General features: G+C 40.4%; 2 protein-coding genes across 4 annotated transcripts in view; one reads left to right on the plus strand and one right to left on the minus strand.

Annotated features, from left to right (window-relative positions):
- The window catches only part of DHX29 (DExH-box helicase 29), a 29761-nt gene extending 14949 nt beyond the window's left edge, over positions 1–14812 (minus strand). The window contains exons 1-16 of the mRNA XM_069000794.1: positions 14617–14812; positions 12101–12174; positions 11185–11298; positions 10498–10627; positions 9995–10137; positions 9035–9160; positions 8454–8580; positions 8025–8186; positions 6431–6596; positions 5342–5465; positions 4322–4918; positions 2833–2976; positions 2562–2738; positions 1823–1963; positions 368–512; positions 31–151 (exon numbers count right to left, since the gene is read on the minus strand). Coding sequence (XP_068856895.1) covers positions 31–151; positions 368–512; positions 1823–1963; positions 2562–2738; positions 2833–2976; positions 4322–4918; positions 5342–5465; positions 6431–6596; positions 8025–8186; positions 8454–8580; positions 9035–9160; positions 9995–10137; positions 10498–10627; positions 11185–11298; positions 12101–12174; positions 14617–14797 — 2672 coding nt within the window. The 5' untranslated portion in view covers positions 14798–14812. The remainder of the gene's footprint in view (positions 1–30; positions 152–367; positions 513–1822; positions 1964–2561; positions 2739–2832; positions 2977–4321; positions 4919–5341; positions 5466–6430; positions 6597–8024; positions 8187–8453; positions 8581–9034; positions 9161–9994; positions 10138–10497; positions 10628–11184; positions 11299–12100; positions 12175–14616) is intronic.
- Positions 14813–15134: 322 nt separating this feature from the next.
- The window catches only part of MTREX (Mtr4 exosome RNA helicase), a 42238-nt gene continuing 40198 nt past the window's right edge, over positions 15135–17174 (plus strand). For all 3 annotated transcript variants that reach the window (XR_011147628.1, XM_069000795.1, XM_069000796.1), the window contains exons 1-2: positions 15135–15289; positions 15998–16129. Coding sequence is in view for 2 of the 3 variants with exons in the window: in XM_069000795.1 (XP_068856896.1) it covers positions 15174–15289; positions 15998–16129 (248 nt within the window). In the remaining variant the exon portion in view is untranslated. The remainder of the gene's footprint in view (positions 15290–15997; positions 16130–17174) is intronic.

Raw genomic sequence — 17174 nt, forward strand, 5'->3', positions numbered from 1 at the left:
GTATTAACTTAAAAAATGTATCTGTGTTACCTGTCACGCAAGTTAAATCTTCTGTCAGTTGAAATGAGATCATACAGCTGTTGGATGTGAGCAAGGCCTGGTAAAAAGATCAGCACAGCACCTTCAATGTTCTTGAACTGGGGACTTCTATCTGCAAAATTACAGTACAAGCATATAGTTAAAACAAACATTCATTGCAAGAAGTTTCACATAACAACAGGAACTAATGCTATACCCCGTGGTTAATGCTTTTTAGGATGTTTCATTTAAGAATGAAGTCAAGTACTTCAGTATCAGTAGAAAGCACTGGAAAATCGGTTCAAAGGACAACCACAAGTATATAAACTTTTTAAGAAGTGGACTGTACCTAAGTATGCAAGCAACTCCAAAATAAGTTCAAGGTTGATCTTGTAAGGGTTCATGTATAAGATAGCCTGCTGTGTACGACTGCTATACTTCGCATAGTGAGGAGCCAAATCGATACCAGATCCAGACTGAATTGGGACATACTCCTAAAAAGCAAGAGTAAGCAAAAAAATAAAAAATCACATTCTTAGTATTTTAGAAGAAGGTAAGAGAACAGAAGGTGAATTTGCCATTCACTTGAAACAGAGATAGGGATAAGAGAAATTTAACTGACTAACTTCCCACCAAAACCCGTGCAAGTTAGATTTAATCACAACCACCTACACAATGTGTATAGGTATCTAACTGTTAAATGACACTCCAGATTAAAAAAAGCTAAAAATTAAAGTCTGCTGAAGAAGTAAACAGGCCCTAGGTCCATATCTAGCATTCAACTGGTATCAGCTCAAACTGGGCTAATAGATGTATTCTCGTCTCTCAAAACTCCTAGACTTTGGGGTATAAGAAACTAGTTTCACCTTTTCCCTCTCCCTCTCACCTCACCCTTCTCAAGTAATGGTAGCAACAAAAATTAAGAATGAACTAGGTGGCAACTCCTGCAGTGTTTTGGAACAAGAAAGAAGAGTTAGCAGGAGAGACATACATTTGAATTGTTTCCAGGCATCTTAAACACATAGCATAGTTTCTACATTAAGTGGCACTATTGTAAACTTTTTCACTGTTAATCAATATACTTAAGGAAGCTTGACACCACATTCTTCTGTACTGAAGGACAATCAACAGAGCACATCAGAGTATTTTTTCAACTTAAGTATCAGTGTTCGATCATAGCAAGCTAAATTTCCAGAAGTTCTGCAAAGCAAGTTGGAGCAGATGGGTATCCCCCCAAAATACATAGTCTACATGAACAGCCTAAGCTGCCAAAGTCAGATGGCACTGATATAATCTCCCCTTCAAGAGCTCTGATGCAAAAGCACAGAGAGCTGTCACTGCAGAGTACTCAAGGATTAACCACAGACTGTTAAACAAAAGAGGTCTATACAACAATCTCATGTAAATCATCTCATTTGGCATGTCAAGTTGGAGGTTCTTTGGAGTTTTTAATCTAAGAAGGATAAAGCCTCGTCTCTTCTGTTGTTAGGTTCACTATGTAGGAGAATTCTTTGGCATAAAAAAATTAAATGCTTTCCCTGCTGCTGCTTATAGCGCAGAGCTGGGAATCTACAAGATATCTCATCAAATTCAGCAAAATCAAGACAGCTATATAGGAGTTGGAGTGACAATCAAAAGAGTGCAGCATTCACAAGTATTTGTAGGAGCGCCACTGTGTCTTTTATAAACGGAAAGAATATTTGATATTCTACGATCCAATAACATTTAATTCAAAGGAACCAAAATGATTAAACAATAAAAACCCTCAAAATTTCCAAGACAAAACTAAAAATGCCTGTTTTACCTGGTGCTTTGTAGTGCTTCCTCCTTTACCGGTAACATTTATTGTTACTTCCTCCTCCTCCTCCAAGAACTTCTGACAATATTCTGAGTCTTTCTCCAAAACATAGCCAGTTGCTTCAATTACATCTTCAACATGAAAAATCTTTAGTGAAAATTCAAAGAAAAAACACAAGGCATGTCAAAAACTAATGAGCAGCCTTTTTCACTTTTTAAAGCTTACTGAACAAAGTTGAACAGGGCATGCCTTAATGTTGCAATAAATCTTCCAGATTTCAACTAAAACTCTCTTACAATTTTTGAAAACCTAACCTTAGAGCTGCTACAAGTTTGTTAATGGGCTTCTCCACCTGATCATTACATAACCTTTACGATAGTCTACATAGCACAAGTAAGAAAAACACCTAAGAGTGCAATGACAAAGTTACAGGGGGTGGGAAGAATTCTTTAATGCTTTACCTTCTACCCAAGTTTAACAGAGAAAAATCAAAGTGTCACTGATGGACTGACTGTAATTAATTAAATCCATCACGAAGAAATAGTACAGCTGTACACTTCAAAGACCTGAAGCTATTCTGTATTTTCATAAAAGGACTACAACTCCCTAAAATATTTATTTTAAGATCTGTATTTTTGGTTAAAAAAAAAAAGTGATATAGGTATATTACCTAGATACTAACCAGGCAAACACTGCACACATGCATACGAAGTGTCTTGCATAATCAAAATAAACATCTACCTACCTCAACAGGGTAGCTCCTCCCTGAGATCCTTAAAATGGGACAGTGTGAGAAATAGCTGGAAAACTTCTCACTATCTACAGTGGCGCTCATTAAAATCAGATGCAGGTCTGAACGCTTATGCAAGATCTCTTTCAGAATAACTAGCAAGAAATCAGACTGGACACTTCTTTCATGTACCTAGAATTAGAAAAACACATCTATAGCAAGAATTTAGTACAGGTCAAGGCCCAGAATAATTGTAATTTCTGCAGAACAGTAAAGAACTGATAACCTCATCTACAATAACATGAGATATACTTGAAAGAAGACCGTCTTCTTGAAGTTTTCGAAGCAGGACACCTGTCGTACAGTACAGTAGTCTGGTGGCTTCTCCTGTTCTTGATTCCATACGAATTTGATATCCACACAGGGAATTCTTAAAAAATAAATTAAAAATATAGAATAACTTAACATACAAGCTCACAATATTCAAAATTTAGTGAACTCTAATAACTGTCAGATTCAGACACTGCACAAGTTACTAATTAAGTAGTATAGTGAATGACTGCCACACTACCATACAAGTACTTTCCTTTGTTAAGAAAAATACAAAAGTTTATCCGGAGTAGCAAAGAGCTGGTAAAATCAGGGTGCTTTTCAGGACTCTCTGACAGTCTCAAAAATATTTTTGCACAAATTACCCTAACAAATGCAGGACTTCAGCTTTCTTCAAATAACAAAATAACTTACATTGGAAAGGCCCTCTCTCAAGGCCAGACTGGACTGCTCAGAACCTTATTCAGGGGATTTAGCTTCAGCCCTAGTGATAGTTGTAGGAACCCAGAGTGCCGAGAATATTTCTCTGCCTGTTTTTAAGGGTTGTTATCCCCCTGAACAACACTGTTTTAGCTTCAAACCTTGGGAAAAAATTACCAACAGTCAGACAACAACTAGAAAATACAGTGGTGTGAATTAGGTGATAGACTACTATGTAAGATTGTCACAGGGTGAAAAATTTAGAGGTTTTAGGCTTCTCTTTATAGTAAATAGATAAGAGTAAAAAATATCAAAATGGAGGATTGTTGTTGTTCTCTAGACCTTCTCCTTCTTCTACTACTCCATATTTTGCAGTAGAAGTAGTTTGGATTGATGGGATAGAAAATTCCGCAGTTCCTGTCCGTGTTACTGAATAATTGGTAAGAAAGTAAAAATAATGTATGTTTTTAGTAACTATTGGTTAAAATATCTTTAAAAGGCTGTGTAAATCTTGATAATTGCTCTCTTTTGCTCTCACTCCTACTTTTCCTCCTTCCATGCTGTACCTGGGTCACGCTAGTGCCTCAGTTCCACTGATAAGACTTAACAAACAACTATCTAGAAGCATTGAAACTACAGAAGATGTCTCGCTTTATCTTTTAAACTCCTTGCAAGGACTTTCAGCAAATTCTCTCCCATCAGGAGAGACTCAATTTATGGCATGGTAAAGTGTCAATAGTGATGCCCAATAGTCCCTGGAGCATCTGCTCAAATCTCTGACCATTCCCACTATGAAACGCTTTTGCGCTACATCAGCCTCTGAAGATTTTAGAAATCATACATAGATACCTACAGGTTCACAGGTGACAAGACAAAATAAACAACTGACATACCAAGAAGTCCTTTTCAAGAGAAAATAACATCTAATTGTTTTGTTGCGTAAGAAATCATGTTCTTGCTTTTTGTCAACAATCCAGCCCCCTGTATTTGATCAATACAAGCAAAAGAATTCAGACACTTCTTACTTTTCCTCCTGGTCCTGATTCGCAGCCCAGCTCTTCACAAACCCTGGTTGCCAGACTCACCGCTGAGATTCTTCGGGGTTGTGTGCAAACGATGTTGCATTTTTTTGATCCTTCATCTAGCAACAAGTCTTCTAACAAAAAATGGGGCACCTGGGTACTCTTCCCACTGCCTGTTTCACCAGCAACAACAATTACTCGATGTTTTTTAAGAGTTTCTACAATCGAGTATCTGTGCTTAAACACAGGTAACTCCTGTCTCTCTTTCAGAAGCCTCTGGTATCTGGAGGAACTCTGCAGCTTCTTAAACAAAATCCTTGAAGGTTCCAAATTATCTGTATCTGAGGTCTCAAGGGAGAGACTGCTGAAGTCCTCATCAGAAACTAAGTTTTCCCAGGAATCTTCAGGACCCTCAGATAGTTTTGGCTGATTTTCAGACTGTAGCTGCTGTTGTTGTTTGAGTTTGTTTAATAATCTAGCAATAAAGGTATCACGTGGCTTGTTGGTTTCTATCTTGCTTTCTTCTTCCTTTTTCTTTTCAATATCCCTCCATTCTAGCCAGACATCTCGGTAGGTAGGAGGCAGCAACTGATGAACTGACTTCAGGTGCAAAAAGCAGAAAAAAAACTGTATTACATACTACTTACTAGTATCATCATTAATATTTTATGTGTAAACAAACTCAAATGTCAAAAGATATGACAAAAACCGAGTAAGAAGTCATTCTAGTACAGAAACTAGGAAAGAAGTAATAGAAATGTCAACAATAAATTTTTATTTTCAATTAGCTTACAGATTTTACAAGACTGAAAGTACAGCTTTACAAAAAAATCATTTCTGTATGCTGCAAAGCATATGCACAATTAGATAAAAACAAATGAATATGTAATAGAAGTAAAGAATTTAATGGGAAATGCTACCTGAAACTCTTTTTAGAACCTAACCATAGATAATAATATAGATAATAAAAAAGTGCAGAAGCAGATTTGAGGCCAAGAACAGTAGTACTGCTAGGAAACTTACTTGTCCTTTGGTTAAATGGTAGAGTGCCAAAGTAGCAGCTAGATGCTGTGCTTGCATACTATCTTCTGTTACAATTGTAGGACACATTGCCATTACATCATCTGATGACTTGATAATCCTTACCCTTAAAGAGATATTTCAAAGGCATTTACCTCAATTTTTTGCTACTGATATAAACAGAAAATACCTATATAACATAACATTTTCAGCAAAGATTCTAGCCGTGAATTTGTGGGGCTTTTTTTTTCCTCTTCACAAACATCTTCACTTTCTTCAAGGCAGAAGTATTTATATACACACAGATTATCATTAAGGTTAGGTGCTTTGGAAGAAGGACTAAATGTCTGTGTGCTTGTAAGCATAAAGGATAGGTCGAGGTGACATTTAATGATCTACTGAGATGCAAACATCTGTTTAACAGATAAACACCAGTCAGAGTAGCAGTCGAATTTTCCATATTCTTAGGGGTGGCAATCTGTTAGTAGTTTTTAGCTTGAGCAAGAAAGCAAGCTATTTTCCTTGGTTTCTTCAAGAAATGTTGCTCATTTATAATGTTGTGACTATTTTATTTATACATGGTAATATTCTAATTTACAAATCTATATTATACACTTGATTTCTAAAAGAAATTTTAAAATAAGATACTGCACTCTCTTGCCTACAAATTTATGTTAGTTTTAATACAAATTTTTAATTTGCACTTTATTTCACACAATCTCCAGAGTGGTTTTGGTATTCATAAACTTGAATCTTTGATTTGTTACTTTGAATAAGAATACCAAATGTAAATTGTTCAAATCTATCTCACAGCTTCAGACTAATCTTTCATTCAGCAGTACGCAAATAAAAAACCCTTATCCTTGCTTTATGGGATCATTCACTAGAATCTTATTTTTGTGACTTTGTCTAGTCCAAGCATCACTTTTGCAGAGCTATTCAGAGTAAAATACATCCCTGATGGACTAAACAGGACACACTATATAAACACACTGTATTAATATAAATCTCAATCAACAATACAGAATTGACCAGGTTTTTTATTTTCAAATGAACCAAAAGACAAATGTAAAGATCACAGGAAATACATACCTACATTTCCAATATTTTCCAACGGGAATTTTTTCAAAAGCAGGATTTGGGCTCTTGGGAAAATTCTTTCTGCACCAGTCAATCAAAAATTGTTTTGGAGATTTACCAGTCCAGCTTCGAGCACTATAATCAAAATTTCTTATATCCAGTGGTTCCCTCTTTTTCACTGCAAGAGCAGAAAACCACATTTTTAAGTATCTTAAAATTTATTCTACATTCATTTGAAGTAATTTTTACCTTTTATTCACATGTATTTAACTAGACAGCACTATTTTCTGGAATGTTTTGCAGAAATACAGGTATTGATAATACATGACAGAAATTTCTGCTTTTCCTACAGAAGTATCTGGCAGAAAATTAATACAGTATTCTGTTATCTCCGATCACCCAATAATTTTAGAACTTCCATTAAAGTTTTGTTATTAGAAAATAACCTAACAATTTGAATATTTACAATGAAAATAGTTGAAAAACATGAGGTGACTGAAATAGCAACTAGCCCTGCAACTGAAAAAAAAAATCTAACTTTTAAGACATGACAGCATGACAAAAATAGCTTTTAACATAATCTGCTAAAACAAGTCCAGATCCTTTAAAGGCAGCTTGGTCAGTGAGACAGACTGTACACGAATGACAGTGAGTTGGGTGGGAGTGTTGATCTGCTGGACAGCAAGAAGGCTCTGCAGACAGATCTGGACAGGCTGGATCCATGGGCTCAGGCCAATGGTGTGAGGTTCAACAAGGCCAAGGTTCAGTGCTGGGTCCTGCTAAAAACAACCTCAGGCAGCGCCACAGGCTGGGACAGAGGGGCTGGAAAGGACCTGGGGGTGCTGGTGACAGCAGCTGAACATGAGCCAGGGTGTGCCCAGGTGGCCAAGAAGGCCAAGGGCATCCTGGCCTGGATCAGCAATAGTGTGGCCAGCAGGACCAGGGCAGGGATTGTCCCCCTGTACTGGGCACTGGTGAGGCCACACCTCGAGTGCTGTGTCCAGTTCTGGGCCCCTCACTGCAAGAAAGACATTGAGGTGCTGGAGGGAGTCCAGAGAAGGGCAATGGAGCTGGGGAAGGGTCTGGAGCACAAGTCCTGTGAGGAACAGCTGAGGGAGCTGGGGGTGTTTAGCCTGGAGAAAAGGAGGCTCAGGAGTGACCGTATCACTCTCCACAACTGCCTGAAAGGAGGCTGCAGCCAGGTGGGGGGTTGGCCTCTTCTCCCAGGCAACCAGTGACACGTCAAGAGGACATAGCCTCAATCCGCATCAGGGAAGGCGGTTCAGGCTGGACAGTAGGACGGATTTCTTCACAGAAAGGGCTGTCAAGCATTGGAATGGGCTGCCCAAGGAGGTGGCGGAGTCACCATCCCATTTAAGGAGACTGGACTTTGCACCCAGTGCCATGGTCTAATGGACATGGTGGTGTTTGGTCATAGGTTGGACTCAGTCTCAGAGGTCTTTTCCAAGCTCATTGGTTCTGTGATAATCCACCTTCCTTTCCAACCAGAGTTTGCTCACTCATCACTGCAAACCTAGAAAAACAAGAACTAATTCTGCAAATTTGTGGTATGATTCAAGCTTATACTGAATCACTTCCAACGCACCTTTGTCTTCCTTTGCAGCACCATCAGGTTTTTCAAGCAAACTCAAATTCAAAGTGGTTTCTTGAGGTTGAGGTGAGGGAATTTTTTTCTTTTCATTTTGCTGTTGGTTTGAAATCTTTATAGATGGATTAAATACTGGATGTTCCTCAAGTACTGCCATTTCTGTCAGAGAGAGAATATAACTTACACCCACCAACTGCTTAAAAAACACTACATTAATTCATACTGAGTACCCAAAAACAGAAGTAGTGAAATGTTACTGACATTTCAGAATTTGACCAAGAAAGAACAGATTCAGAAAAGCCTTCATTTCACAGAGTGGCATAAAAGAAAATGAAATCATCTTCAAGTCAATCTGAATCCAATATTTAATCACCTAATAAACATGCAGACCAGAAAATAAAACACAGATAACTTGCATAGCTCTACCTTGCTGAATTCTTCTTATTTTTTCTTGTGCTGCTTTCTGGCCTTGCTTGTCTTTGTCTTGCTTGGAGATGCTTGCTTGTTCTTTTGCTTCTGAAAGCTTGGCAGACAGATGTACATACCTCTCATTCTATTTCAAACAGAATTATTAATTACAAGTTGAATATGGTATGCTTGTCACTTCCAATGACCTTCATAATAAAGTGCAGGTTTTTTATCCTTTGTAACAAGCTTACACAATGGGGAAACAATGCGTTTTTACTTAACTAACACTCAAAACCTCCCAGAATTTCATAGTAACTCACTCAATCTCACTGAAATGTATTTTATATTTTTTTTCCTGCACATTACATTCCAACATTTTGAACCCAGTGCAAGTAATATGGGAAAGGAAAAACAACTTAGAAAAGAACCAGCTTCAACAGATTTTCCTTCAGCAGCCAGATGCATTACTGGTAACACAAAAGAAGTTTTCAATCCCCAATTTGTAACACACAATTTTGTAACGAATAGATCCACCACATGCAGATGTACCAGATATATCAGTTTTTAGAAAGACTTCCATGAAGCATTACTCTGCTTACTGGGTCAAATTTTTCTTGCTCTGTCTCCTTCACAGACTCCTCCTTCTCTTCATCACTCTGTTGCTCGGCGTATCGCAAAATCCATTCCTTCATACTCAATTCTTTCTCTTTCCTCACATTTGTTTCCTAAGAGCAATGTAAGTTAAAAGTAATGATAAACTATGTGAAAACAATGCTTTTTCTGCCAGTATCCAGGAACTACTGGTTAAGATTTTATATATAAATTATATATATAACAAGAAAAAAAATGGATCAAACTTCCCCAACCAGGGTGAATACCCCACCATACACTTAAATAGATCTTAACACTAGAGTAACTATAATTGCTATAAAGAATGAAATTATTTGCATGAAATCTTTTTGTTTTCTAGTTTAAGATTCAATAACCACAGAAATCAAAAAAAAACTTTAACCCATGCAAGTGTGTAGAGAGTGCCACATGTAAATAAACAGAATAAACCCATTATAGGATAAAATTAAACAATTAATCTATAGAGTCATAGAATGGCTTGCATTGGGAGGGACCTTAGAGATCATCTAGTTCCAACACCCCTGCCATAGGCAGAGACACTTGCCACTATGGCAGGTTGCTCAAAGCCCCATCCAACCTGGCCTTGAATATTGCCAAGGATGGAGCATCAGCAGCTTCTCCGGGCAATCTGTGCCAGTGTCTCATCACCCTCACAGAAAATAATTTCTTCCTAATACCTAACTTAAACCTGAGATTCTCCATGCTTTACCACAAAAATGAACTACAAAGAACCTTCTAGACTTCACAGGAAAAATACCTTTAAATTACCATTCCACTGAAATTAAAATACAGGTGACAACTATCAATCATACAACATTTTCATTTTCCACATCAGTGCTTGAAATCAATACATCTCCCAGATTTTTGAAAGCTTTGTTCTCTCCTCCCCACCCTGCCCCAAGTAACTACAGATTAGATTTTCAGATTACCTTAGTTTCAGAGCCATTTTCTTTCTTTTTGCTGTCTTCTAAGGGAGGCAGTGTTCCATGTTGTGACACAACAGAACGAAATTTTGCTCTAGGTTTCTGCTGCTGTTCTTCAAATTGCTGGCTAAAACCTTCAGGCAAGGCATCTTCAAAATAAAACATGTCACAGAAAATATCAATAATAATTACAGAAAAATATTTTAAAGTGTGTTGGGAACCAAATAGAAGAACACAAACAGAAATAAAAATTAGGCTTTAGCATTTATATAAGATACTATTTGCTCACTGGACTTCCACAGAACTCCAAGTGCAGAAACAGGAAGACCACAAGATTTATACACTAAAATATCCCAGAACCAGTCAGGTGTTCCTCTAGGAAAAGAACACTGTTGTAACTACTAGTCTTAGAAACACATTGTATTTAACTGCTACTATGAAGTAGGAATGCTACTGCTTAGGAGGTCCTGTTTCTCTTCTGTCAAGAACTATTTTGTCACCACACTCACCATCGGGAAGGTTTAAACAAAGCCAGTCAAGTGCAGAGTGAAGATCGCCGCCATATAGAAGTGTATTTTTCATTGCTTCTTCAATGTGCTCAGTCTTAAAAGAGAATCGTTGTAAAGCCATGTACACATCCTATAAATAAGACAGCCAGAAAAGGTTAGTATTTAATATAACAATGTAACACAGGCTTGCAAAGTTCTATTTCCCACATATCAGAAAGTCAGCATTAAAGGGAGATAAACAATGTGCAACAATGTATCTAAAAGTTAAGCAGAAAATTGTTTTGCACACAGAGTTTATAATACTTTTTTCTAAATATGCGTGCATAGGTATAAATAAATCCACATTCCTGCCTCTGTACACAATATATTTTCTAGCTAAATAAGGACATACCTGTAATTTTCCAGGTATATGGAATGAAAAATGTAGGAAACCTAAATAATTCAGATTAAGTACTATTCCTCTATGTTGTCTGAAACCTCTTGATTTTAGTTCCTGAATCCATAAAGATGTGCCTTTCCTAATAAGCATACTTCTTGATTTCACTGACTAATCATTAATGTAACTACTGAAAAGCATGCTGTATTGGCTTGTACTGTATACAGAAGTGTAGTATGACACTTGATAAAAATGACAAAAAACAAACTTTATTCTACATAAATAATGGAAAATAAAACTTTGAACTGTACCTGTAGTTTCTTTGCAGTTAGTCTTTTGGAAATAATTCCTTTGTCATCATTTTGGTTTTTATGTTTGTTAATCACATCGATAATCCTTTTCTCCAAACTACCATTTATCATTACCTGCAAACAAAAAATTAGTTGATACAAGGTAAACATTAGAAGCTTTTCTGACATGTCAGTGCTCTTCATGACTAAGGATGTAAGAACGCAGAAATCTCTCTGCCATTCAAATTCCAGCATTTCAAGCTTTCCATAAGTGGCCTAAACATCTTACAAAAAGGATACTTTTATTTCTGCAAGCTATATGCTTTTACTTGAAATAGAGGGGTTCATTCCTTATCCAAGAAAGCTCATTTACATTTTCAAGGAAATTTGGTATGTTAAGTGAAATGCCGTACATAAATTTTCAAAAACTTCTACCAGAAAAACCAAGGTCTTTCTGCTCTACTTGTATAAGATAATTTGGACATAAAGATGCAATCTGTGATATCCTCCTTCCAAAACACCTTTATAAAAACAAATTTAGTATAATAATTCTAATATTTGAAATTCTTCTAAAACATGAGCCAGGCTTTACTTACTACTGAAGTTTGTTATATAAAATCTGTAACTCTTTCCTGACAGGAAGAAAAATCCATACGCACAGCAGAAGCCCAAACCTAACTCCTAAAATAATCTTGCATGCAAAGTATGATTTGTTATTTAAAAAACAGACAGACATTCTCCTACACTGTTAATTTATCCCTATTTCTTAAAGGACACTCAAAACCCTAAACAATATCAAACTCAAAACGGTGACTGTCTCACACATTAATGTAGTTTACGTGCACAACATAATACTGAAACAGACCTGAAGAAATATTTACTCAGCTAAAGCAGTTATTATGAAAATCAAAGTTGTTTACATAAAGAAGATACTTGCCTTAAGAACAGATTTATCTAGATTTGCAGCAGTACTGGAATCTGTTGTTGAACCAAAACTGTAAGTTTTTGGACCTGCAAATTTCAAATAACAATCAATTACACCAAACTCATTGAGAACATTGTTTAAAGTAGCTAAAGCAGACCTAACAAAACACAGGTTAGTGCAAACTATTACACTAACTTGCCAGAAACTTGCAGGTGCATAAAGACAATAATAATCAAGAAAGGCCTTAAACAAGGAACAGTGAAGAGGGCTATGACTCTTGGCAGACAAAATATAAAATTCAGTGAGTATAATGAGAGGAAATGGGATTGACTGCTCACTCTCTCAACACTGAAAAAGGATTGCCAAATAGGGAAGTAAATGGCAGCTTCAGAACATACAAGGTTGCTAAGGATTCTTTACTACAGAGCACATAGCTATGTAACAGAACCCTTTGCCACTAAAGCTATGGACAGTGGACATTTACTGAGGTCCAAGGGCAGACAGAACAGCTCTGAAGTAAAGAAATCAATTGATATGGGAGGGTATTGAAAAAAAATTATATCTGGTTCAGGAACACCCTAAGCCACAGCTGGTGGAGCCTGTAAGAATAGCCTGCAGCAGTATCACTGCATGCCTGATCTGTTCTTACCTACATACCTGCTTTTGTCCCCTACCTAGGAAAGGGCACTGGGTTACAGAAGCCTTTGGTCTGCTCTGCTACAGCCATTCTTAAATACTTCTCATTTAACAACTATTAAAAAAAACCAAACCCTAATTCACAAAACTATTTATTGTCATTAGAATGACAACACACAGCTTGCTGATGAATTCCATCACTTTCCAAGCACACATACAGTGTCTGGTACTGCACAGGTAGGAAGAAACTGAGCACAGCTTCCACCAGCCTGTGTGGCTAAGTGCTGTTCCAGGAGGCACAGTTCATCCATGCTGGGCTGCCTGCAGAATGGCTCTGGGAGAGCCTGCTTTGAGATCAGACCAGGTTTTGGTAACTGCATTTCAGAAAAAGTACGGTCACCTCTGCTCAGGAGAGACAAACAGCTGTCAGCACTCAGGAGTTACTCACTGGCACTGACCAATGGGCTCTTTAGAGTATACCAACTTAGCTTTCACGTACACTGACTGATTTTTCACCACAGTATGCAACCTGAGACAGAAGCAGGATATTTTCTGAAGAGGACTGAGCACCGTGGTTACTGGAGAAGTGGAAGACACAAGAACTACACTTGGTAGAGCCCACACTTGTGAAAGCAGACTACATTAACAGGTCCAGGAAGCTCATATTAACAGATTACAAGACTTTTTCTTAACAAATTCGAATCTCAGATGCCCTGGCCATTGCATCATTTGCTCATGGTCTGCAACACAAGCTGTTCTAATGTTATATAGTATCTGAGCTACTTCTGGCAAAGCTTGCTTATTGAAAATAGGCATCTCACAGTGTTGCAGAGTATCATTATTCAGACTGCACTCAGAACAGTCATCCCTTATCTTATCCAACACCACAGAAGTGCCTCCAGCCCTGTAACAGCTCCTTCAAGACAGAAAAAAACCCCTAAAACAATCCCAAATCCACATTACATTAATTTTAATAACATACAAAACAAAGACATACATCTGGGAAAGTACCATCCAAACACTTGCTCCACAGGAGCTACTGATAATCTAACAACAAGACTTTCTGTAATTAACACATCAATGCCACCAAGGCTTATCTGCTCAGGGACACCCATGGCAGCAGAATCACAGAATAGGTACAGTTGGAAAGGACCTCTAGAGATTATCCAACCTAGAGCAGGCGACGCAGGAATGAATCCAGGTGAGTTCTGCGTGTCTCCAGAGAGGGTGACTCCACGACCTCCCTGGACAGCCTGTTCCACTGCCCTGCCACCCTCAGTGTATAGGATTTCTTCCTCATGTTGAGGTAAAACTTGTCGTGTTCTGGTTTGCAGCTATTGCTCCTCATTTTGGGTACCACGGAAAAGAGTCTGGCACCACCCTCTTGGCACACGCCTTTGAAATATTTATATACATTTATGAGAGCCCCTCCCAGTCTTCTCTGAACAGGCCCAGCTCCCTCAGTCTCTCCTCATAAGGAGATACATCATCTTTATGACCCTCCACTGGGTAGATCCACTCTCCAGTAGCTCCTAGTCTTTCTTGTACAGAGAAGCTCAAAACTGGCCACAGGACACCAGACGCGGCCTCACTAGAGCCGACCAGACGGGGAGGATTGCCTCCCTTGACCAGCTAGACAGGCAAGGCGGGCTGTAGCCAGGCCCAACCAGATTAGGAGCGGAGTAATTCCAGCTGCCTCTCCCGATGCTGGGAAACAACAGCCCCTATGGCCGACCTCTCCTCGTAACGCCGCAGTCCACAGCAGCCGCACCCTTGGGGGCTCCCTGAGGGCACTGCCCTTCCAGCCAAGGCACCCTCAGCCGCGCGCACAGCGGGCCCCACTCCTCGTCCGCACGGCACGGCCGCTCCCCGGGCTCCGTGGGGCGCGGTACCTTGTTTGACACGCGGCTCCTTGGAGGCAGGTGCTGGTCGCGGCGGGGCAGCCCGGCTGGCCGGACCCCCGGCCGCGGCTGCCCCGGCCTGGGCGGCGCCGGCGCGGGCGGTGGCGGCGGTGGCAGCAGCAGCCGCATGAGCCGCGCCGCCCGCGCGCTGCTTCTTGTTACGGCCGCCCATAGCGCTCCCGCCGCCCTGCGCGCGCGCACATACGGGCACCGTACTTGACGCGGCCGCCGCCGCCTCCCATTGGCCAGCACCCCCAGCGCACGCGCGTAGGCCGCGCGGCCTGCGTCGGATTTTCGCGCGTCACCTCACAGCGGCGAAGGGCCGGGTGTGTGCCCGGGGGGAGGGTCACGGAAGGGTCCGGCATCGGGACCGAGAGCCAGATCCAGACAGAAATCGAGATCGGGATACGGCACGGGCCGTGCGGGCGGCTCTGGGTGCCAGCACCGGCGGGAGTCTCTGTCTCCCCTCGGGGGGCGGGGCCGGAAGGGCCCCTCTCGCGCGTGGCGTGAGGCCCTGCGCGGGGCATTGTGGGAGCGCGGTCGCTAAGATGGCGGAGGCCTTTGGGGATGAGCTCTTCAGCGTGTTCGAGGAGGACGCGGCCGTCGCCACCTCTGGCGCCAAGAAAAGCAAAACAGGCCCCGCCGAGGGTGCTAGGAGGCCGGGGTAAGGGCGCGGAGCGGGGCTGGGGCAACTGTACCGGGGGCGCTCTGGTGGTGGGGGTGAGGGCCGTAACGCTGGGCCCGGCTTCTGCCGGCTTGATTGAGCTGCTGAACCCCCTCGGGACTCAACGTCTATAAGTGTCTGAAGGGAGGGTGCCGGGAGGATGCAGTCAGGCTCTTGGTGGTGCCGAGCAATAGGAGAAGAGATAACGGGAAGAAACTGATGCACAGAAAGTTTCACCTGAACACGAGGAAGAACTTCTTTAGTGCGTGGGTGACTCTGCACTGAAACAGATTGCCCAGAGTTTTGAGAGTCTCTCTCACTGGACCTATACAAGTACCATCTGGACACACTCCTGTGCAGTGTGCTCTAGGATGGTCCTGCTTGAGCATGGAGGTTGGACCAGATGACCCCCTGTGGTCGCTTGCAGCCTGACCCATTCTGTGATTCTGTGAGGCACTTTCCCAGGATCCCTGGCTCTAAAGCTGTAGCCAGCCCTGGCGCTAGGGTCAGCTGGGGAGTATGAGGACCTGGTGGCTATCTTATCTGGGTGCTGGTTTGAAATTCCACAACAGTTTTTGTAGATGGAGTTACCTGGGTTGTTTCGCAAGTGCAATAGGATCACAGTTTCCCTTGGCATATCTGTTTTTTCTCCTGAAACAACCTAAATAAATGAGGCAAAATGTAAATTTCTTACTTTTTTTGTTGCAGAAAACGATTGGAAGAAAAGCCTTCAGTACCAGCAATAGTAAAGCCAAAAAGGGAAGTTGAGCTTGATAGTACTGAAAATGTCTTTTTGGGAAAAAAGCCGAAATTGGAAGATATTTTATCAGAAGATGTTAAGTAAGTGCCTGGCTTAATGTGTAAGGTAGTCCTAGCAAGCTACACTGGGAACAGTTGATAAAAAGTAGCTTTGCAGTGTTTTCATGTAAAGACGAATTTGCACAAGTTTGTCCAGTATCTGTTTAAGTGAGAATGTGCTGCTAGTGCACCCTCAGCAGTGATGAGCACTGGGTGTGTTTAAGATAATACTGCAGACCTGTAGACGTTTGCAGTAGAAAGTGTACATTAATTTGTAGCTACTCATAGGAATCGGTGACTCTTGCTCAAAGCCATCATGTTCCTTTCACATAGAGCAGAAGATGAGCTGGAAGTACGTGGGAGGAGACAGGCTTGCTGTGTACTGTGATGTTGAAAGACATAGTTGGCTTGGGATATAGGAAGAGTAAATTGGCAGATAGGACAAACAAGGCTTTTGAGGCATGTAAGGTGGTAACTGCATTGTTATTTGGTCTTGCATTTAATTTTTCTGAAGTTCAGTATCAGATTTTCTGTGAAAAGCTCATGAGAAGACTTCTCAAAACACTGTAAACGAAGGGTAACTGTATAGAAGCAAAACAGAACCAGAGACAATACTTTTAGTCATTTTCTGTGTTGGTGGTATCAGTAGAATGTATACTTGCCTGAAGTAGCTTGCTAAGTATGTTAAAACCATCAGAAATAAACAGTTTCTTGCATTGAGACATTAGGCCCTTGTGGCCATGAGAGAAGGAACTGGTAAAGAAAAGAGGAGCCTTGTCCTCAGGCAGCTGCTTGCGATGCTTCAAGCTGCTTACTCTGTCTTGACTAGTAGCAGGAGTACAGGTCTTGAATTTTGTTTCATTATGTATTGAAAAAAGTTCTCATTTAATCATAAAACTTTATGGGAATAAATGTGACCCAAGTGCTGTTGTGTGGTGCAATTTTTGAGTCAATAGCTAAAGTAGATTTATGTGGTAGCAAAATTTTAATTTACAGGTATTAGTCCTGGTGGTAACCTCTGCTGCCTGTCCATGCCAAGACTATGCATCCTTTTTTTTTAGTGTTGCAATTCAAGTAGAGGTGAAAT

The sequence above is a fragment of the Aphelocoma coerulescens genome (genome assembly GCF_041296385.1).
Source record: "Aphelocoma coerulescens isolate FSJ_1873_10779 chromosome Z unlocalized genomic scaffold, UR_Acoe_1.0 ChrZ, whole genome shotgun sequence".
Classification (NCBI taxonomy): domain Eukaryota; kingdom Metazoa; phylum Chordata; class Aves; order Passeriformes; family Corvidae; genus Aphelocoma; species Aphelocoma coerulescens.